Raw genomic sequence first — 24,449 nt, 5'->3', positions numbered from 1 at the left:
CTCAACTAAACAAGCATTACACTGCCTTCTAAAAATCTTACAGCACAAAGTTAGAAATTACAACTGGTCTTCACAAGACCTGTAATGTCTCAAATGCATTATCCTTTTTTAAATATGTTACTGTTTGTTGCAACACAAATATGTGACTGTGAAAGCTAATAATTATGAAAATAATGAAGTAATCAATTAATTAAATAACTACAACTGGCTTACAAATAATCACAATCAGACAACACGGTGATAATTGTTACTACCAGTGACTAAACCCATGAATGTACCTGTATCTGTACAACACCAGTTAAAGGAAAGAGCTAAATAAAGCCAGCAGTAACCAAATGACCAGCAGCCCAGATCTGACGCTGTCATTTTAACTCTGCAGCTCAGAAATGAAGAGATGCTCTTACATAACAGTAGAACATGAACAGAAAGTCTTTGTGTATCTAGCTTGTCTTTACCATACAAACCCATTCTCCTCCTCTACAATGTTGCCGAGTCATATATTTTTATCTGTTTTGTGTTAAGAGTCACTGAAGTCCTAGAAGTCTGCAACAGCCATGCAACATGCCACTCCCCTAAATGTATCACATCTCCAACATAGAGAGCGCTATATGAAACGAGATTCATTCCAGTCTTGTCTCGTGCCGGCTCTTTGGAAAATGTTCTCCACATAAATTTATCTCAACAAAAATTGCATATTACAGAAGTGACACTGCCAAAACTTTCCCAAAAGAAACTGAAACACAGCCTAACACTTGCACTTACTATGTACTCTTATATATGTATAATAGCTTACCTTTTAACCGTCATGTATGGAAATGAAATTCAGTAAAAACTAAATAAAAATAATTAGAAAAGTTTTCTATATATGTAATTTGCTGTGTATTTTGTTTTTAATTAACGCTAAATGCTAAACACAACACTTCAAAGGCGATAATCATCACCATGGTAAAGAGACCTGGTGGATTTAACAAGCTGTTAAATTACATTTGATATAAAACTCAATTCAGCACTGAATTCAGTGATTCAGAAACAGCAGAATACATAAATTTTTTGTTATTGTTTTTTTATTATTAAATTATTTCATCTTTTATTCTTTAACAAACTTCGAAAATGCCAACAGCCTTTTACATTGTGTTATCATTTCTTGATGAATGGGCTAATAGCAATGGTCAAAATAGCCAAAAATAAAAAAAAACCTTGATCCATTCAATTTCATTCAAAGCCGAAAAAGTTTTTTCCATCTCCTGTAAACTTCCTGTTTTGGAGATATGAGGTTTTGCTGTGACAGAGAGGATATGTGGCTTTGGAACTCCCACCAAGTAATCTTTCTCCAGCAAGAGGTGCTATTAGCAGGTATCAGATCAAAGGGAAGTCATTGCATTTTTAAATGACTATTACTCACTTTCATTACCATTTAAAATTATTTGTTGAGTGATTAAGATAGCCATTTCATTGTTCACCTTTTTTGTGTTTTGATTATTTTCAGCCAAAATTTTCTGCCTTTTTTCCTCTTTTGGTCGAAAAAACTGAGTCACTTTTAACGAATCTCAAAATAAAATTTTTGGTGGCGAGAATTTCAGTGCATCTCTACTTTTTAAACAACAAACAGCCGCCCTATTTAAAAAAAAAAAAAAAAAAAAAAAAAAAAAATTCACTGGTGGTGCAATGAATAACCTAACTGTATGTAGTCTTTCCAAAAATAGACAGCAATAGAGTCTGTTTAACATTCCACTCATCAATTCCAGACAAAATAGACAAAGAGAGGGAGACAAAGAGAAGGCAAATAAAACCTGTCCAAAACAAAGGAGGGGCGACGACTGAAAGCAGGAGATAAGAAGAGTGGACCACAGAAATTTAAAAGAATAACTGAGAATTACACACTCACACTGTACACTCCACACTCCAACCATGCTACTTGAAACGGAGCCCCTATGGACAACACCATTTATCAATAAAGCCGGTTTGTTCAAAATAACTGTGCACCCAGAACTAATCAAACACATTAAGAAACTAAGCAGCTTTGCTAATACTGGACTGAAACTAAAAGCCAGGCACATTTATATGGTAGGACATTTTACCCAAATAAATAAATAAATAAATAAATAACGGTTTAAAGGTATTAAATGTATATACCTTGCAGCTCTATTCAGAGTAAAATATACAGATTTTGTTGATTTTCAAGCTCCTTTTCGCAGCCTGTGTCTCTTCACCCATAGTAGGAAGTAATTATGTTTGTGTGTTTATAAAAAAATCACACCGTAAATTCCTGGCAGGGATTTGCAGAGGCTGCGTGTGTAAAATGGCAAACGACTGTGTCAGTTCAATTGACACTTCCCTGTGTGAGCAACCTTCGTTCACCAGCTCGAGCTGTTCATTAGCACGGCAGCATACATTCTGTGTACATGCTGGTATCGGATGTTAGTATTGGTGTCTTTTTATGAGTACGAGTCTGAGTAAACGAGCACAGATTCAGGCTGATACTTCATACCAGTATCAGGATCAAGGCATCCCTAGCGAGGTGCAGAGGATGACGTCACATGTAGAATATGCATGATATGCCTATTACATCCTGACCAAATTAAAAACGAATCACAGTCACTTCTGTTTTTGTTGGTGTTTTTAACAGTTGACTGCAGTTATTTTTGTACAATAAACTTTGTACAAAAAACTGAAAAAATCTCAGAGGTATGAGTTGCCAACAGAACTGCATGATTAGCTCTTCTAGCTTAGACAGTTCTGCATCAAAAATAGAAATGCATAACAACCGACCTGAAAGTCCATCTGTCATAAATGACGCATCGTAATTGAAAAATAACCTTTAACACCTCATCATTACTAACATAAATGTGATTAAAAATAGGCAAATACAATGTGGTCTTACAAGACCTATTCTTCTTCGTGCACTGAAATGTGCCTCTTCAGACCTTTGCAGGTTATGAAAAGCAAGAAAAAACTGCAATGCTGAATCTGACACTTAAAAAGGAATAAACTATTCTGATCAACTCCCTATCAGATAGCATAGCTGACCCTCTATCTGGGGTATATCGAACATAACTAACATAGTCCTCTTTCTTGCCCAAAACGATTGAAGGCTAAACATGCCCTGAAGTAAGACTCCTGAGACCAATGGAAAAAATGCAGACTGCAGAATTAACACACTGACGTGTTAACATTTAGAACACCTCCTTTCCACCAAAGCATGCACAGTGATTCGGAAGAGCTGTGTGGAGTTCAAAGATTAGTAGCCAGGTATTCCTTTAATTGTTGGACCTTGAAACTAAAGAGGGTTTTCTTTTCTGATCCTTACCTTCCCCTGTTGTCATAGTGCAAGCGTCTTTTCCACTCATACAGCGAGAACACGAAGAAAGCGCTGCCCTAGTTCCTTCACAGTCTCTCTATCTCGCTCACTCTCTCTATGGTCTCCTGTCCCCCTCCCTCCCTTTCCTTCCTACTGCTCTAGTCTTGTGACTGCACCCAAGACAAAAGCCACCCTACTCTCACTCTTCTAACAAAAGGCTGGAGCCACGACTACAACGTGCCAGAATTTTATATTGCTACGTAAACAGTAATTTTCGTCTGTCTGCTCTCCTTTTGCTCCCTTGTATAAAAAGTATGGAAGCGCCTGGAGGGTGAGCGCGTATCAGTGTGCAAAACACTGCCCATACCTCTCCACAGGAAGCAAAATGTCCGGATGCCCCAGGCCTAGGATAGCAGATTTATACATGCATAAAATATTAACAAATGAAAGACACTTCCTATTAGAGAATGTTATTAAACTTTCACAACTGCAACACTGAAATGAATTATACAGAAAAATACTGGAAGTAGAGTTGCTACACAACTTCAGTAAATGCAAGCCCCTCACATTCAATTTGGTTTCAGAGCGGTCTGTGCTTCGACAATTAAGAGCTCTTACTTAGAATATAGGTCAATAGGGAGTAAGCAAGAGCTAGTCAGGCTTATGCTCACTCTGCAAAACTGGAAAATGAAGAAGATACTCCAGATTTATGACACAAAACTGGTCTCCTGGTAATCATGAGGGAACATATACAGCTACAGCACTTGTAATGGAAGTTGCTCATCACAAGGGAGTGTTTAGTAACTCAGGCAAATAAGTGTGAGTGTAGAATAACAGCACTTGCCAAAAGTTGAGCACTCGTGTGGTGAGGCAGCAGCCTTAGACCTCTCATAGTCCCTAATAAATACAGTGGTGAGATGTAATAAATTCAGCATCATCAAGATTTTGATCAATGATTTTATCGCCTATAAGCTAATAAGATATTAATAAGGCAGATGGGAAATACAAATGCATCAAAATTTCAGCCACCAAAAATATTTGGCTGAAAATGGTGCTTTTGGTCTTGGGCAAAAAGAATAAAACGGACAAAAATCGTGACTGAATAAAAGACAAAAAACTAAGATTAAATATGCCTATAATGCTGTGTCACCACCTAAGACTTTACAATTAACTTAACTTTGATTGCAATGAAAATGAGAAACAGTGATTAAACATTTTGTAGCTCGACACACATTTAACCAGTTTGAGGAGAAGCAGATCAACAGTGAAAATGCCGGCTGTGTAGAGTGCTAGACAAGCGACTTGCAATCACTGTTCATGCTGAGTATCAACAGGGGTGAAATATTCAAGCACATCTCCATTACAGGCTTGATATAACTTGAAATCAGGATATCCTACTTGATTGAGTAGAAAACAGCAAAACAACTCAATCAAAATCAGACTGATACTACAGATACTAAGTTCATTTTATGAAACCAGCTTTTAACTTAGCTAGACTGAGCCAACTTACCATTCTTCATTCTATTATTGTATAACTTCCTGGGATGCACAGTAATGACCTAGCAAAATCTTAGCAACAACCTACAGTACCAAAGCAACAGCCTAGCAATATCTTAGCAAGCACCAGAGATACCACAGCAATGACCCTGCAACACCAACAACTCGCTGGGATTTCACAGCAAGAGCTTTGCCAAGCCAACTCAGAGTTTGTTCACAAACTTTCCCCTTCTAGTTATTTGTTGTCAGCTTTTTACACTTTCAGTTTTTGGCACTTTGCATCCTGAATGTAGGTTTTAGTGTCAGCCAAGAATTTTAACACATCACTAATATGAATCATCTGTTTCCAGACATCATGTAAAAAGCATTATTGCTCCACAGTGCACCACTCTGGGCGTTAAAACGATAACGATAAGTATCGCAATACAGCTTTTCCTCGATAGAGCGATAAGAAAGGTTCAATAAATGTTTGATATAATACACCATCACACTTCCACGTTCAGTGACAGGAGCTGAAACCGGAATTGTACATTCCCTGTTTGAGTGGAGCGACCGGCGATCTGTTCTCTGTGCTCTGTGACCAAGTGTGAGAGATCAGTGGTGTGACTATACTGGCTTAGAGTGAACTCATCTCTTTCTGCACCCCCTAACAAGCTTTAGCAACGTTAAATCACAATCCTCACATCTACAGCGCTCAAAAAGTCATATTTTAGTAATAGTGCATTTCCAAGCAACGAAAGTGAAAGAAAGAAGTGGGTTCATGCAAGTTCCAGGCCTACGATAGGAAACTGAGGAAGCTGTGGGGCGTTGGAAAGCGTGAGAGCGCTATCTTTCCAGGCTAGCTGTTTTCTTGAAGCAGCGCTCAGTCACTCACACAAAACAGCGAACTCATGATTCTGTAGCTCAAACAAGACACAAACGCACCGCTTTCAGTTTAAACATGGCTAAAGGGAAGACTCCGTTTGTCTGGTGTTGATATATTGCGGTTCACCCCTCAAAAACTACGACAGAATAGAGAAATCCAGTCGTCTACTAGCTGGTGTTTGTTGAGAAACTAAACAGTTTAGCACTGTTTTTGGCCACGTGTTTAGCATTTGTAATGGGATAGCTGAGCACTCGTCACCAGAGAGCTAAAAATAATCTTTTCTTTCTTAAATTATGACTACTACAAAAACTGCAGACATGCTTTTCCAGTTGATAAAAACAGCTAATCGAACACTTTCTGCCACTATCCCATGACAGATTTGTGAAACGTTCCACTGTTTGGAGTTTGTCCTGTTCTAACCATAAAGAATAGTTTAAAACGGCAATTAATCACACAGGAGCAAAAATCAGCCTTCAAACTTGAAAGAAATAATGAACTGACACTTATTACGATGTGTGTCGATATCGAATGATATGAATTTTATTTATTGTGATAACATTTCACCCAGCTCTACTTACTCACCACCTGAATAAATGAACTGAATTCCATGTGTGCGTGTTTGCCTTTTCACCTACTACTTCAGCCTGCACTGAGAGAATGTAACATATGAGGCTATACTGACCCTACTATAGGCAAACTCAACTACTGAGCTCTGAGCTACTTAGCAGCCTGCAGCCCTGGCCTTCAGCCCAACACAAAACATGTGGGAGAGAGAAAAAAAAAACACATATACACACACACCCCTACCAGAAAGAAGGAGAATGACCTTGAGTCTAGGAAATGACCCATGGCCTCAACTGAAATACATCCAAGTACTGGTATTTTAGCAGATTCAAGTTTATTCATCACTCACATGTAAAATATTGCATGCTTTCAGTGAGACAGTTGCTGTGATCAGCTTCAAAATGGATAAAAATGGGCTCTCTCAAATTTGGTAAGAAAAAGAAACACAAAACCATGCCAACACCCTGGTGTTTAATCTCTCTCTTGAAATAAGTAAGGAAGCTAGATATCCAACATAAGCTCACTGTACTACACCATAGTAGTGTTCATTCACATCTCTTCACAGAAATAACACTGTACATTTACTTTGTTTACATGCCACATGGAAGCCATGCCCAAAAACCTAAAGACAAGCTGTAACGTTCTGTAATTCAAGAATCCCTGTATGATTCCATGTTAATGATCCATGTTGCAGACAGGACTTCGAGAGCTTATGTTTTCACTTTGTGTGATCAAACCTGCATGCAGTTTAATTCAGCATCCCCCAAAAAATAAATACCTAAAGCACAAGTCATGGACAACTAAAACCTCATATTTATTCCAATGAGCCACAAAGCAATCAGGCCACAAGCCATACTGTTTGCACCCCCCCCCCAGTCTTACCTGAGCCAGAAGAGAGGATCATGTTCCCAGATCTTTGGACTTCATCAAATCTGCTGAAAATTACATTCAATCTGAAAAAGAAAGGGGAAAATAAAAAAAACATAGAATGGGTTCATTTCCTCTTCAAAAACACAACAAAGAAGAGCCTTTATATGTGTTCTCTGTATTTCAGTGAACTGCAATCACTACCCAAACAACAGTTTTTTTTTCAAAAAACTGCTAGTACCTATAGTGCCAGAGCTTAAGGGCATGCCAGCAATAGCCTGTTTTATAGGGTCACGGCCCCTGATTCTCAGAATGATGTCCAAATGACTGAGGTTAGTGTAAGGTGTGTTGTATAAACAGACATATACGCATTTTTTGACAGCAAAAAACATGTATACCAAGGTGAGCCTGCTTTACCTGTTATTGCTTTATCACTGTATCAAACTTAGAATGAGGCTGTGGTGCTTCTGCAGACCTTTTGAGTTAAAACTCTGTACTCTGCTGTACTCTGGGTAGTAGTACACAGGCTTACATACAGTTAAACACAGGGGAAGGTGGGGAGGAGAAGAAGGGGCATCATATGCCCAGAAGAAACAAAATATTGGAAACTGTTTTGCACCGTTTACTCAACTGGATCATGTCTTTGTAACCAGTACCAATGAATCAAGAACAAAACACAATTAATTGGCAGACATCCGTTAATTGTCAGTGACTATAGCAATCTTTATATAACAAAAACTTTTTTTTTTGCACTATATTACACACATTGCATGAAGTCTTCTACCTCACTGTATTGTGCAGTTTTATTATATAGTTAGTCAAAATTTTAAAACTATATGCTGCTAGGTTGTATGCATGTATAAGAATAGAGTGAAAAGTGTAAAAAATCAGAATCTAACATTGATTAGTTTGTCTGCCAGAAATGTTGAGCCTTCACTAGACTTCACACATGATGAAGATTACAAGTTGCAAAGGGGGGCAACATAAAACATCACACCATCAAGGACAACCAGTCAAAGCCTTGTTGAAAGTCAGCAGCCACTGCTGAGAAATATTAAGCGGTATGGCATGCAAGCCTGAATAAATAGGCCCAGTATGCAGCAAACCCTTTTTCTGTGTGCATCCTGAAAGCAAGAATTTCACATTCTGGACACCTCCAGAAAAATTCCTCCTACACCCTCTCATAGCATGCCTCAATCAAAGATGAGTGACTCAGACATACTTCCCTAGGGCACTGCGTATAAGAGCTGAATCTATCCAATCTCTGTAAAACTCTCTACAAGCTTATTCTGCCGTGCTAGATGGAACAGCGCCTATGACTTACTGACAGCAGGATTTAACTATTATTAGAAAGGTTTTCCGCTCAGTTCAGAGAGGTGGAAAGGGGGTTTTTCCTACATATTCATGCTATTATAAAAGGACTGACACAGAAAGTGCTGTGAAAGAGTTCATCCATTCAAGGTATGCTTGATATACAAGAGGCACAACATATATATTGGAGTACTAGCTACAGCATACATAATCTGTGGTTCCAAGGTTTCATTATCACTCAGCATTATACTACTAAACAAAGGATATGAACTGACAGAAAGTCACCTGGCCACACTGGCAGGGTCCAAAAGCCTATTTTCTACATTTGTTGTATTTTTATATACATTTGTGTGGTATTACGTACCAAAAACAATTTTTATCCATTTTTAACATGATCAATTTTAACATTTTCCAACCTCTCTTACTAAGAATTAAACAGGCTGACTATGGTCACTGTGTGTTCAAGTCTGATATGACTTCTGTTCTGATTTGCTGTCTTGCGAAATGCCTCAGTCAAGGCTAAAACACTTCTGATAACGTCACTGCGCATGGGAAGGTCTAAGCCTAACACACTCTAAACACACTGGCTGGATTTGTAGCTTACTTTCCATTTATGGACTGTATGGGCTGGGAAGTGACAGTACATTTAAAACAGTTAAATATACTATTCTAAAATCCTTTTTTTAAACTATATGGCAAAAGGGTTGGTGACAACTGACTATTATACCTATAACGAGCTTGGTGAACATTCCATTCCAAAACCATGGGTATTAATGTGGACTTGGTCTGCCCTTTGCCTCCACTCTTCCTCCTCCACCAAACTTTACTGCTGGCACTCTGCACTCTGGCAGGCAGCATTCTCCTGGCTTCCAACAAACTCAGATCATCAGACAGCCAGATAGCAAAGTGTGATTTAACACTCCAGAGAACACTTTTCCACTGCTCCGGAGTGTGGCAGCACCATGCTTTATATCGCTCCAGCTGATTTTTGGCATGCTGCATAGTGATCTTAGGCTTGTACTCAAAACACAGTTCTTATGCTGATGTTGCTTTTGCAGTCTGGAACATTGCACAGAGTGACACAGTGAAGGATAGCCTTTTTTGTTTCTTGTTTTTCGTTTTAACATGCTACACACTTCAGTACTCGGCAGCCACATTCTGAGTTTGTGTCGTCTATCGCTTTGTGGCTGATTTGTTGATGCTTAAATTTCACACATTTACAGTTGACCGGGGCAGATCTAACACGGCAGAAATATTCCAAACTGACGTGCAGTAAAAGGTGGCATCCTTTGATAGTGTCATGTTTAAGGTTACTGAGCTCTTCAGTATATAACAACTGGGAGCGGTGTCCACGTACTTTCGGCCATGTAGTGTATATCAAAAAAGTGAGAAATTCGATTTTCCATGATATGGGCCCTTTAAGTAATTTCTCAACTAAGATCAATAATGCTTAAAGTCTTCACAACCAAGTGACACAGAGTCTGACAAATAGAGAACTACTGAAGTGAGTCCTTGCCTTTTTGAGTCCAAATCATGTTTTTCTCCATACTTTACATTTGTTGAACAGTACTACATGCCTCATTTACTTTAAATGTAAATGAGGTGGATACATACCAACGCTGACTGCTAAACCCTAATACAATCTAATGCTTTTAAAAAGAGATTTCTTCTTGCCTGACTAAACCTATGCAAATTGTCTGTGTGGCTCCAAATTAGATTATTCAGCATCTATTTCTCCCTTAATCTTTAGACCACACTAAAACAGTACGGTCAATTTGACAAGATCTTCAATGTGCGTACTCCACATTCCCACTGTTGTGGCACCTTTAAAGTCTTCCAAACCTTTTACTTTGGAACCACTTTAAATCAAAGTAATAGCATATTACTTGCAGGCTTAGACGCAAAAACAGGATTCTGACGGAACATATGGGCAGACGCATTTTAATTCAACCCTTCTTAATTGTGTAATAATCTCTTAAAGTAAAAGGATTAGAACGGGATCCAGAGACCATGGACACAGGTTGGCATGGAGTTGACTGAGTGACCACCAGGAAAATGCCACTAATCTAATTATTGGCTCTTCTTTCTTAAATGGATCTAAAATTAGCATTAAAAATAGCTTCAGTAAGACTGCACCATAGAAGATTTCTGTTGCACTGTTGTAACTCACAATGTAACGATTCGAGATTGACAAGACAATGGACAATGGATTTTTTTCAGGAAAAACAAAAAACATAACATTTTAACATACATTAAACTTTTGACAAATGAGGCACACTCGCAATGGAAAAATCTGCCGATCTTGCAGTAAAAGCGAAACACTGAAAAGGACTAATATTTATACTACTCACTCAATATAATACCAACAATCTCAAACACAGATATTTGCTCCTTCCATAAAAGTATGTTTACATTTATTCACATCCCTTGTCTAACCTGATAATGGGGAAAAATTCTGGGATACAGACAATTGATTACAGAGCCACTCCAGCATCACACTTTCATCCCCAGGCAGGGTCTAAAAGAACCTCTCTCACAGCCTTATAAACACAAACAATGTGATCTGAGGAACAGATGCTCCCCTCAGGCTGACCTCAATTTCAAAGGGAGGGTAAAAGAAGCTAAACAGAAAAACATTACACTCAGGCCACAGAAATAAATAAACAGGTAAAAATAAACAAACAAACAAAAAAATAAACCGGTTAATACATAAATGTGCAAGCTATCTAGAACTGGATGATATGGCTATGTAAACACAAATGAATGATGATTGACAAGTAAGAGATGAAAAAGCTTCAAAGTCAAGAACTGCTACTTGCGGAAAAAAGAAACCGAGGCAAAGAACTAGAAGACCAAGTTACAATTTAATAGCTTGCTAAACAATTTAAAACAATATTTACATGTTTCGCAATTACCATGGAATATGTCTCACTCAAAAAAAGTGATGTTACATAATTTACTATGGAGCGGGCTGTATTAAATAATACAGTGGTTTAATATAAGGTCTAAATTGGACTGGGTCACATCTGTATGTGGGTATTTCACACAAGGGAGGGCAAATATCAATATTATCAATGACTCCAATTTCTTAACAAATAACCACATTATTATATGAATAAACAAACAATATATGTTTATTAATATAATAAAATATTAGGAAATATTATCCCGTCCCTTGTGGCAGACATCTCACAAGTGCCTGTCAAAAAGCTACATCTCAAAGTGCACAATAAGGGCTCTCAGAGCAGCTATGAATCACTCTGACTGGATTTCCTCAGTATGCATGTGTTTGCCCTGACACAGCTGTTCCTCAGTACAGTGCAGAGAGTAGAGGAGCTAATCTTACCATTACAGTTCTGGTGTACAGAGTTAATTCAATTAAGCTAAGAGAGGAAGAGTGCATGCAAACACTTTACCAAACACCAAACAGCATGAGAAATTAAGATGACTCGCACGTCCCTACGGGTTTTATTTTGAGACTCCAGCTGTCACACAAGTTGCCACTGAAAAATAGGGTTGACCAGAGGCTGCGAGTGCGTCTTCTTCGCTTTCCACTGTCCAGTGAGATAGGAGCCGATCACAGCAGCCAATAAAACCCAGTCACTCAAAAGTTGTGATGTATGGCTCTGTTCCGAGCTTCAAATTAGCACTTCTCAAAGGGCTCAGATTTTGGACTGGATGCTTTTGCTGAAATTTCAATTTCATAAGCGTTTGTTGTTCGGTGAAAAATATGCATGCATTCAAGCACTGTCACCTTCATCAGCCTCAAAAAGTGTGCGGTTTTGATCGTAATGATCGATTAGTTTAATTCTGTACTGATTCGATTAGAACTAATCAGGCTGTTGATGCCTGGCCCAATAATGGAAAATATGTCCCATGGTTCATGTGGCAAAATATATTTTTAAATGTAATATTCTGCCTTCCGCCCGATGATTGCTGGGATCCGGCAGCCCCCCGCGACCCTGAGAGAGAAGCAGCTTAGAAAATGGATGGATGGATGGATGGATGGATGGAATGTTCTTCTATTGCTCATCAGCCCTTATTAGCAATAGCTCATGCTGCAAGAATGATATGAGCATCTGTCAAGAATCAAATGCTAAAACGGGTGCATTAAGAGGAAAATAACTCAGTTATTCTACAGGAACAAAAGAGGAAAAAGAGGAAAAGTGTTCTCTGTTTGATGCGAAAAAATGTAAGTGTTCCAACCAGCAGGGCTCTCAGAAGCAGACCAACATGTATGATTTTTGACAGATTTTTGGAAGTTCACTTGTTTGGGGCATAGCCAAGTATGCACTAAAATAAAAAAAACGTTTGACTGGTCCTCAACAAACAAAGCAGGTATGAAAGTGTTTAAGTTAACTCTAACATGGCACGATATAACCTATTACATTGCTCTATATGTCAGCTATTAAGCTATATTATCTATATCAAGCTGTTTTCTAGCACTAATCCACTGAAGACAACAGCAAAAAAAAGGAGGATTTTAAAAAAAATATTCTTTAAGACACCAGTTTGCTGAAATTAAATCTCTTGCTGAACGGAACTGTAAAAGTCAATATTTCAATAAAATGCCATAAATGCAAATGCCAAAATGCCATAAATGTAAATATTTTGAATGCAGTCCGCCTTGGCTCAATATACCATAACTACATGAAAGCCTGATTTAAACGTAAACCTTTTGTTTATGATTCAGTGGTAGGGCGTTTAATTTGACTTTGCAGCAATGTGGAATGTAGTTCATATGAATGCAAGTGAAAAATTTACAGAAAGAAACCAAAGAGAGCAAACGATGCATGCACAGATTGAAAGGCCTTTCTCACCGTGATTGTGGCAATCCTTTTTTGCTGAGGTCCACTCTGACCCTCTCTCCAACATGTCTATATATCTCCACAAGGCAATTCATGGCACTGTCCCTCACCTGGAAGTACACAGAGGAAGGATTCACTACATTCTTAATACACAAATATTTAAGAAGTACAAAGCACTTATCAGACAATAAATCAATGAATTCAATCAGGATTGTTACAAATCTTTAATACTTTTAAAAGAATTTGAAAAAAATTAAGATATATTTTGAGGGTTATTAGCTCAAACAACCACCAGGGGGCATCATGGACTAAGAGAGATTCTGGGAACAATGGACCATATGAAGGAGATTATCTTACATGATGAGAGTAATAATAATCTTTCAGTCATTATTTTAAACCAAGGAATGCTGATGTCCTTTGCTTATGCTCAAGCAAACTTGCACATTATAAAATATAACATACCTGACTTGTGGGGTCTCCTAGAAGATTACATATATGTGGTACAATTTTGCTAAGGGTTAAGCCCTGGGCACCATATCTGAAATAGAAGAGACACATAATATGTGTGGCTTAGATTTAGTGAATCCTCCAATGAAGAAACATTACAGCAACCTGCTATCAGTATTAATATTTGTTTTAACAAGTTAAATGTATTTTGTGGTAAATTCTGCCAGTATATATATATAATTACATATTATGTGTTAAAATTGAATTTTTACAAAGACTCACGTGTTTAGTGTTGCAATGAGACAAAGACAGACTCCTTCCCTGGTCCTGTTGTTTTTGTGTTTAAATCCTCCCAGCATTCTGTCCCAAACATACTGCAAGGACAATCAGACAAATGCATTTGCTTTAATTCAATTTAATGTCTGCTAATCTTATTAAGGATTTCACAACCCCTTCCTCTCTGAGCCTGGAGAATTACCAATAAATGAAGTGAAATCTGTTCTTTAACTAATCTCTTGGGATATTCCTCTTTCAGATGACCAAAACCCAAAAACTGTGCACTGTCAGTTAGTGATGCAGCAACATCCCACAATGGACGTTGTGTAAAACATAAGTAACAACAGAATACAATGATTTGCAAATCCTTTTCAACCTATATTCAATTGAATACACTACAAAAACAAGATATTTAATGTTCAAATGGATAAACTTTGTTTTTTGCAAATATTCACTCATTTTGAATTTGATGCCTGCAACACGTTCCAAAGAAGTTGGGACAGGGGCTACAAAAGACTGGGAAAGTTGAGGAATGCTCAAAAAACACCTGTTTGGAACATTCCACAGGTGAACAGGTTCATTGGAAACAGGTGAGTGTCATGACTGGGTATAAAGGGAGCATCCCTGAAAGGCTCAGTCGTTCACAAGCAAGGACGGGGTGAGGTTCACCACTTTGTGAACAACTGCGTGAGCAAATAGTCCAACAGTTTTTTTTATTTATGTTTTACACAACGTCCCAACTTCACTGGAATTGGGGTTGTATATAAATGCTAGAGATTTCAAACACATGCTTCTCTGCTCATACATGCATGCCTGTGAAAATTCACTTTTTTACACTTTTATAAACATGATTCATGCTTTCATGCATTATTCATATTTTTGGCTACCTGGGGGTTAGCTGTCTGGTCCATGATCTTCAGCAGCAGCGTCTGGTCCTGGTCTCTGACTTGATCTTTGGCATCGCCTAATCGATCAATCAAGCTAGGTAAAACTGCAATTAGACAAAGTAGCATGTAAATAACTATCTAGTAGACATACCTCCTTGTATACAGACATACACATACACACACAGATATATATATATATATATATATATATATATATATATATATATATATATACATACATACATACATACATACACACACACACATACGTATATATACATATATATATATACACACATTCGTATATATACATACATCCATACATACACACATACATATATACACACATACATATATATACATACACACACAGGCCACTTTACTAGATACACCTGTTCAGTTGCTTGTTAACACAAATAGCTAATCAGCCAATCACATGGTCACAACTCAATGCGTTTAGGCTTGTAGAGGTGGTCAAGAAAACTTGCTGAAGTGCAGCCCGAGCATCAGAATGGGCAAGAAAGGTGATTTAAGTGACTTTGAACGTGGCATGGTTGTTGGTGCCAGACGGGCTGGTCTGAGTATTTCAGAAACTGCTGATCTACTGGGATTTTCACGCACAACCATCTCTAGGGTTTACAGAGAATGGTCCAAAAAAGAGAAAATATCCAGTGAGCGGCAGTCGTGTGGACGAAAATACCTTGTTGATGCGAGAGGTCAGAGGAGAATGGGCAGACTAGTTCCAGATGATAGAAAGACAACAGTAACTCAAATAACCACTTGTTACAACCAAGGAATGCAGAATACCATCTCTGAACGCACAACACGTTGAACCTTGAAGAAGATGGGCTACAGCAGCAGAAGACCACGCCGGGTGCCACTCCTGTCAGCTAAGACCAGGAAACAGACTACAGTTCGCACGGGCTCACTGAAATTGGACAATAGAAGATTGGAAAAATGTTGCCTGGTCTGATGAGTCTCGATTTCAGCTGCGACATTCAGATGATCGGGTCAGAATTTGGCATAAACAACATGAAAGCATGGATCCATCCTGCGTTGTGTCAATGGTTCAGGCTGGTGGTGGTGGTGTAATTTGTGGTGGATATTTTCTTGGCACACTTTGGGCCCCTTAGTACCTACTGAGCATCGTTTAAATGCCACAGCCTACCTGAGTATTGTTGCTAACCATGTCCATCCCTTTATGACCACAGTGTACCCATCTTCTGATGGCTATATCCAGCAGGACATTGCACCATGTCACAAAGCTCATATCATTTCGATCTGGTTTCTTGAACATGACAATGAGTTCACTGTTCTCCAGTGGCCTCACAATCACCAGATCTCAATCCAGTAGAGCACCTTTGAGGATGTGGTGGAACGGGAGATTCACATCATAGATGTGCAGCCGACAAATCTGCAGCAACTGCGTGATGCTGTCATGTCAACGTGGACCAAAATCTCTGAGGAACGTTTCCAACACCTTGTTGAAAGTTTGCAACGAAGTATTAAGGCAGTTTTGAAGGCAAAAGGGGGTCCAACCTTTTACTAGCAAGGTGTAAGTGGCCGGTGAGTGTATACACACACTTATATATATTTCATATTCGTGTACCTGTTCCAACTTGGGTCCGAAAACGATCTTGCAATCTTGTCACTAAAGCAGACAAAATGTCCATTCCCAGCAGAGCCAACTAGGGGGGAAAAAAACAAAGAAAAAATTAACAAAGTTTAATATAAATGAACAGAAAATGTGTGCAAATAACAAATACTGATTCCATCATAAGCCTCTGGTCCTGTCACCCCACTACTTGATCAAAAACTGAGTAAGTATGGCAGAGATGGGATGGGCGATATAGCCCAAACAAAAAAAATTACAATATTTATTCAACATTTCACATACAGTGCTGCACTAAATCTAATAAAACATGCATAATTATGCTATTCATTGTAATAAAACATGCTAATAGTAAATGTTATTTATCTACTGATGATATTTATCATATGTTCAGAAAAGTGTATTTTGACATACTGTGATATAAAGTATAACTATAACAATAAATATCAACCTATTGCCCAGTCCTATGGCAGAGCATTGTGGGCAATTCACATTTTTACGTTCAGTGTACATTTATGATCATAAAGCAGGTAGGGAGAAAATCATAGGCATCAGAGATAAGACTAGAAACAATGGAGAAAGTCACAGATTTAAAGTTGGTCCCCCGAACTGCTAAACACAGGAGCAAGGAAGGAGTTAGCTGCACTCAAAATTTTAACAAGGGAATTCCTAAGTAATTGTACAATAAACTTCTTAATGAGCACATGGTTACACAGCCACAGACCTTACGCATGCTTTACTACATTTCTAGCCTGTTTTTACTTAAATATTTTGGAACACTAGCAAGAAATTTTCAAAAACACAACAACAGCTTGATCGTATTGCATTTTTATATTGGATATGATCTTGATGCAGTACATCACTTTGCTGGTGTAACATTATTAGCAGTACAAGACTTTGATTCTACCACAAATAAACACATCAGGTGAGACACGCAGTTTTACTCCCTTAACATGTGCTCTGACATTTTAATACCACCAACCTACCGATTCAGTTTAAAATGTTTATTCACTACTTTGGACCTGTTCAACTGCTTACTATTTGCAAAAATCTTAAGCTACATCAAAGTGATAATTAAGCAGATAATGACTGTGTGATTATTTAAGCTTGGACAGAATGGAGTTTGGAATGGAGTTTGGAATGGATGTTTTATAAAGGCTTCAAGAACTGCTCCAATCAGTGTGACAGATTCACGTACTTAAGCTTCATTAGAACAGACCAGCTAAAGCTGAGACCACCAAACAACAAATTTCACAATTATTATTGATAATGGCTCTGAAATTCATAGGTAAAATGCATCCTGTTTTTCCCCTTTTATCAACGTTTTACTTCATTTATATATGCAGCAGTTAACTGCCTTAATCTAGCTGCCACACCAGGAAATACCATCGGGAATGGCAGGATATCTGTTTCTTAATTTCAATAGAATGTTCAAGATGAAGCTTTGTCACTCCTTCTGGGGCAAATGGAAACTCTCCAAGACATGATGAATCCTTAACTGTTAAATGGCTGCAGCATTTAATAATAATAATAATAATAATAATAATAATAATAATAATAATAATAATAATAAACAACTCAAAAATGGATCCATGAAGCTGCCATCTAAAATGCTAATTCTATTATGACCACCATTCCATGCCTCACCCAGATCACTAAAAGGCATCTTTTCAGTCTTCTACTACTAATACACTACTATCAGAGTACTTCACTGTAACTACCCACTCAGAGATGTGTGCTATATCAGCAGATGGGCTTGAAGGTATAATCCTGATCCTTTGTTCTTAGACAAAAGAGAATTACAGTAATTACGGTGATGAAAAAAGCAAGCAAGCTGGGAGACAGCCAAGCCACATCAGCTGAAGAAAACAGAATGACTTGTAGGAAGCAAAGAAAAAAAATTAACAAATTTCATAACTGAATAACATTAATTTTTAATGAAGTTTACTTCTCCTTTAAGTTTTAGCATGTATAACTCCACGTTAATAAATAACAAACACATGCACACCCATGCAGAACATCCACCTTTCCAGTAAGACTCTAGCTAAAGTGGAAGGAATATGGCGTGCAGGACTGCAGCACTCGCTGTGTGCCGGTTTCCATTCAAGACAACAGGGCCTTCCTCTGCTTCGCTGATCTGTCAGTCATTAAACCCACTCCCAGCCATGGCCAGTGGCCTCCTCCCCTCAGACAGACAGATGGTACAACCCCGTCCCACTGGCCTGCAGACCAAACCCATCCTCTCATGAGCGACTGGCGGCTTTCTTTCTCTTTCAGACTTCACCACACTCTTCATCGCTATTTTTATCTCTCACTTCCACCAGAGCCTGAGAGAGGAGCTGCATTGTCTTCCCCTGAGTTTTTGTTTCTATTGCTTTTTGCTTATTTTCCCACTCAGTACACAGTTTTTATTTTATATATATATATATATATATATATATATATATATATATATATATATATATATATATATATATATATATATATATATATACACATACACAGCTGAGCGCAATTATTTAAGTTGGCTGCTATTTCTTTCTACAATGTATATATAAATAAATAAGAAAATACTTTTAATAAGCCACATCAAGGGTCCAGCAACAAAACATCAGAGTTCCGGTGCTAGAACATCAGAGGACAGAAGTACTGCGTATTTATTTGAGCTCAAGATGTGTCTGCATCATTTGGGAGCTACCAGGCATCGACAGCAAGATATCTTATTAGTCACCGGTGGCACACAACGAACAAAAGGACAATTGTTTGTTAACTACAATCATTTATAAGGCACTTACTCATTGGCTACAATTTCATGATCCTGATAGGCCTAAGCACAGCAATGTTCCCCTTTATTGCGATGAACTCCACACTGGAGCACTGTATCCAGGCCAGTTATACTACATCCACACTATCCTTACTGCAGCACTTCATACAAATGCACGATTTACTGAAGGGCACAAATATCTCCACTAACAGGATGAGTGCAGGATTACAGGATAAACTGGTAACTTGAGAGCATGTAGAGATGTAAACATCCATGCTGAATAACAGATACGACATGAGGGAGTAACTGTCTTCATTAGCTTGGCCTTCATAAAAACATAATAATAGGATTTTTTTTTATATGCAAACACTGTTGTAGACACTGAATTCTGAAGCTAAAGCAAATATGAGCATGTTTTTGGTTACATACTCTGTATATGAACATAAACAATACATAACTAAGTCTTCACTCTGTAAATATCATTCAAGAGATTTGTCTTAAGTTGACATGTCATTTCCTGGTGGCCAAGTGCCATTGAATAGCACATATCTTTTACGTGGGTCTTATTTTGTTGCACTGTGTTGACAATAGTCAGGCCCCACGCATCAAGCAAAAACAAATTCTGTCCCAATTATTGTACGGATTATCGTATATCTGATCTTTCAGCTTATTTATTTCTGTTGCCCATTATTTAAGATGACCACAACTAGTTTCTATAATCATTTTCAATCATTTTCTAAGAATCAGAATGTGACTCAAATGCATTGGTTGGGTTGAAGCAAATAAATGTAAACAAAAGAAAACAAAAAAAAAAAATGGATCACAAAAATCCAAGAAAAGTTCTAACTTTGTAACATTTGCTCATTTGTTCTCTGGGTAGCAAATGCTAACACTTTTCACATGTATTCTTGCATATGTAAGTTAGCATGTAGTATGTGGGTTTTGCTTGACTCTACATATGATAAATTATATTTGGCCACTTTAAGTATTAATTGCAATTTATATATATATAATTGCGGGTACTGCCATTGAATTAGAACAATAAGGCCGCTTAGAACACTGAGCGGAGAGCGCGGCATTTTGGGGCAGTTGTGGGCTGGAGGTTAGGGAACCAGCCTTGCAATCTGAAGGTTACCGGTTCGATCTCCAGAGCTGACAGTACTTCACTAGCGTGTATGTAGTGTTTCACTACATGAATGGGTTAGATTGCAGATGTGAAATTTCCCATATTGTGGGACAAATAAAAGGTCTCTTATTTATTTATATATTATTTGTAATCTTCAGCTATTTTTTTATGGTGAAAGGCCTAGCAAAACAGTTTGTGGTTGGACAATCTGCATGCCACAGCACTTTCTTGTCAAAACAGGCAGTTTTTGGTCTTACAGCAATGCAACCTACAAGATTCCCTGCTGACAAAAACTGTAGCCTAACAACACTGCCACATACTGAATTCAATAACTATACAAAATCATGCTGTGTTCATTAGTTCATTAAATAACTATGTAATGACTCAGTTAGTTGTCTACTAGTGACTAACTCAGACCAATTTCCACCCTTTTTTGCCTGGGGCCCACTGAACCTTGCCCCCAAAACAAAATACAGTACGTCTAAATATGCACCTACTGCTATGGCCAATATCTTCCCTTGTGTTAAAAACTGTCAGCGATAAGATGGCCAGCTTTGCTTGCAAGCAGGCAGTCATGCTGCTTTCTTTGTGGTCCCTCACTCTCTGCAGTGATTTTCCATGAGCTGAGAAAACAGCTGGGCTGAGTTACAGCTGAGTGAAATCAACAGGCCCAGACAAGGCCACAGGACAGAAACACAGGCTTGTTCTCTCCATGCTATCATTATTGTCTCCATGTTGCCTGCCCTATCACAGAGAATGAGGTCTGTCCAGTCGTGAATCAGCTTCAACTCCTGTCAATGAGCTGTGAGTTCAAAGCCCATTTACCAGTTCAGTTCATCCCAGACCAGTGCTTGGGGCAGAGGGAAATAAAGGCAGCTGTAACATGAAGCTTATGCTGCTGAACAGCTGTTCACAAGCAGAAAAATGACTCAGTCAGTGACTAGCAAGTAATGCCTTAGGGATGAAGCTGCCAAACAAAAGTAACACACATACATGCCCATATGTTTTTATCCATCTTCCAATTTAATTCTATGAACTTAAACTGCCCTAAAAGCCTGTTCATCCGCAGCATAAGTGCTTCCTTTCCACACTGTGTGAATCTGCATTCAGCAGCACTTTCAGCATTTACTCAGACTTGCTTAGCATGCCACTGTTATGACTGTACTGACAGGCTGTCTGAGCAGTCTGTAGTCACAGAGCTCTTGTGAACAGGCCTGATTCCAGTGCTGAGTAATGCAGGTTAGATTTAGGGGTCAGGAACTGCCAGATAAGCTCGGAGGAGAGTATAAACTGCTGAGCCCTCAGGGATCAGACACAGCAAGGCTTTGACGCTCCCTGAACTACATCACTCACTACCAGAGCTATTAAAAACCCAGTGCTCATGCCAGCATGAGCCCATCTAGGATAAAGCCTTTAATTCACTCAGACTTTATATATATAAAAAGTGCGAAAACAAAATGAGATGTCAGTCCTAAACCCATAAGAGAACATGCTAACACTACCATACTGGTCTGTTACCAGCACATCAAAGGCACTTCTTACTTCTCAGCTGTATGAGAAAGCTAATGTGGCTAAGCAACCAAGTCCACTGGGTGCAGCAGTAGGCATACACTCAATATCCCATCATGAGAGCGATGCTGCTATGGCCTGCGCTCATGGGACCAATCACTGCAGGGATGATGATTATCTCAAAACAAGCACAAACCACGAGGAGCTAAACATGAACTAGCGCCTGTATCAACAAAAACAATCCAACTCAGTCAAGATTTTCATTCCATAGCGTGACCGTGTCTGCAATGTTGATAAAACATTTAGATTACACGATATTAAGATTCCAGGTTTTGTAATAAGTTATTTAAATGTAATAGTTATTATTAATTCCAAAACTCTGAATGAACTCTAGACATGTTAAGTGGCATGAAACATGGCAGAGTGGTATTTAACTCAGGGTTTCTGTATTTTTCAGTAATGACTTCACTCATATCACTTCTTACCTAGATTAGATAGCTAATCTGGACTACATGACCACTATGCTACCCTTCTCACAAAATGACCTACCAGCTCCTAGTCACAGATGGTAGTGACATTCATAGAGCTTAACCTGGGGTTCAGTAAGACAACCAAACTCTGCACTTGCAAAAAGAGTGCTTTGGCTGGTTGAATATGTGTAAGTGTAATTTTCCTGACCAAATTTGGAGTTTAAGTCATCTTAACTTTAGGTCTACATAGTATTAAACACATACCAAACTTACAAATTTCTTTTGAAAACAATCATGAAAATAATCAAATGAAATGATGCAGTTATTCGAATTATTGTTTGTTTAAATAACCAAAAATGTTGAAGATGACATGGTCATAATAGCTACTACTATGGGTTTCTGATCAACAACTAGGTCTAGAAAACAATAACCAAAGCTAAATATATGTCCTTACCCACAAACTGTTTGAGACAATTCAGAAAACCACGACATAAAGTAAAGAAATGGTACCTGAATGTCTGTTATAATCTTCAAACATTCATGTCTGCGATGATCAATTGTTCTGAACTTCCCCTTTGCCTTTTATTTAGGCAATGAACATTGTTGTAAATATGACTAATGACCCTTTATTTACAACAACTTTATTCCATAAGAGGGCTGTTACAATCATTACATTTTAGCTGACAAAACTTGGACATATAAATAATTGCGATTAAAGATCTGTGTTTTCTTTTACGTTATATGTATTAAATTACAAGCCAAATTGGTACGCTACACTGGACACTAACAAAAACGTGACTGTTACACATCCCGTAATGTGTCAATTCATTAATTTACTGTTTTCTTTTATCTACTTTCATTTACCTCAACCCACCACACTCAATTCACTTTATATACTGTGAAATTGAACATGGGAAATGACTGCAGACAGCTTAAGTAACTGATCATTTTGTGGTTAGTAAAGAGACTGGGGTTCAAACACACCCCCCACCCCAGAGTTCACCAAAGACTGCATCACCTGCCATAAGAATATACTTGCTGTTTGTATGGACATACAATCAGGAATAACCATTACACACACACACACACACACACACACACACACACACACACACACACACACAGAAAAACATGCACATACCACAAACACACACACCAACCAAGCACAAGTGAAACTGCCTTGCTAAAGACACAAACATTGCATGAATAGTTCATGAATAACTAAAATTGTTCAGGCAGTAAGAACATTGACTGAAATTGACTGGCAAAATCTAGAGCTAAAGGAACTGTACTGTATCACACATTCAATCAATTTTCAACTACAAAAAACCCCCAAATGTTGTGTGTCATAGTTGATAGTATTGAATGTGCTGCTAAATTTCATTCTCTCAGACCATTCACTCTGGCATTTTATTGTCTAAGCTGTTTACAGATCATCAGAATTTGTTATCAGAGATAAAATGCCTACATTTCTCAAAGCAGCAATGAATTCTCTGCCATGCTGGAAGGCGGAACACACACAAAAAACAAAACAACACAGTAGGATGCTGTGTGTCTGGTGAAAAGACCAGGCACTGTTCCACCATCCCCCCCCCAAGCACTGTAAAAACAAAATAATACTGCACATTACTTGGAAATCAACAGAACATTCTAATGACTAACCAACAATAACCTAGCGTCATTTAGAGCTGGCCTATATGGCTAAAATTGTTATTACGATAAACAAAATTCATTGTTCAATGTAAACACAAATCGCGATGAATGTCCGATCATTATTTCTTTCAGATTCGACGGCTGATTTTTGCTCCTGGGTGATTAATTGCTGTTGTAAACCATCCTTTATGGTCAGAATTTGACAAACACTCACCAAACAGTGGAACATTTCACAAATCTGTCGAGGGACAGTGGGAGAAAATTTCTGGTGAGCTGTTTTTACCGGCTAGAAAAGCACAGCGCTAAACTGTTTAGTTTCTCAAAAACGTCAGCTTAGCACAAACAGCAAAAATCCACTGGCTCGGTACATCAGTGATGGATCACACAGCCACCTAGCCAGCCTCACTCCTACCACATCCATGTCAGAGCATATTACAATATCCAAACACCAGCCAGCAGATGATTGGATTTCTCTATTCTGTCGTAGTGGTTTGA

The 24,449-nt window shown here is 38.2% G+C and overlaps 1 protein-coding gene across 35 annotated transcripts in view; it reads right to left on the bottom strand.

The window, feature by feature from the left end:
• Nucleotides 1-24,449, bottom strand: part of clasp1a (cytoplasmic linker associated protein 1a) — a 78,670-nt gene that overhangs the window by 42,527 nt on the left and 11,694 nt on the right. For 34 of the 35 annotated variants that reach the window (XM_017695341.2, XM_037539580.1, XM_037539586.1 and 31 more), the window contains exons 3-8: nucleotides 16,430-16,508; nucleotides 14,821-14,924; nucleotides 13,940-14,031; nucleotides 13,673-13,748; nucleotides 13,223-13,320; nucleotides 7,107-7,177 (exon numbers count right to left, since the gene is read on the bottom strand). In XM_017695341.2, the coding sequence (XP_017550830.1) occupies nucleotides 7,107-7,177; nucleotides 13,223-13,320; nucleotides 13,673-13,748; nucleotides 13,940-14,031; nucleotides 14,821-14,924; nucleotides 16,430-16,508 (520 nt within the window). Of the gene's footprint in view, nucleotides 1-3,307; nucleotides 3,444-7,106; nucleotides 7,178-13,222; nucleotides 13,321-13,672; nucleotides 13,749-13,939; nucleotides 14,032-14,820; nucleotides 14,925-16,429; nucleotides 16,509-24,449 lie in introns of those variants that run through there. The other variant, XM_037539599.1, reaches the window with a different exon arrangement.

This window comes from Pygocentrus nattereri, chromosome 6 (genome assembly GCF_015220715.1).
Source record: "Pygocentrus nattereri isolate fPygNat1 chromosome 6, fPygNat1.pri, whole genome shotgun sequence".
Lineage (NCBI taxonomy): Eukaryota > Metazoa > Chordata > Actinopteri > Characiformes > Serrasalmidae > Pygocentrus > Pygocentrus nattereri.
The sequence above is the reverse complement of the archived record's forward strand: the minus strand, read 5'-3'. Positions and strand labels throughout refer to the sequence as shown.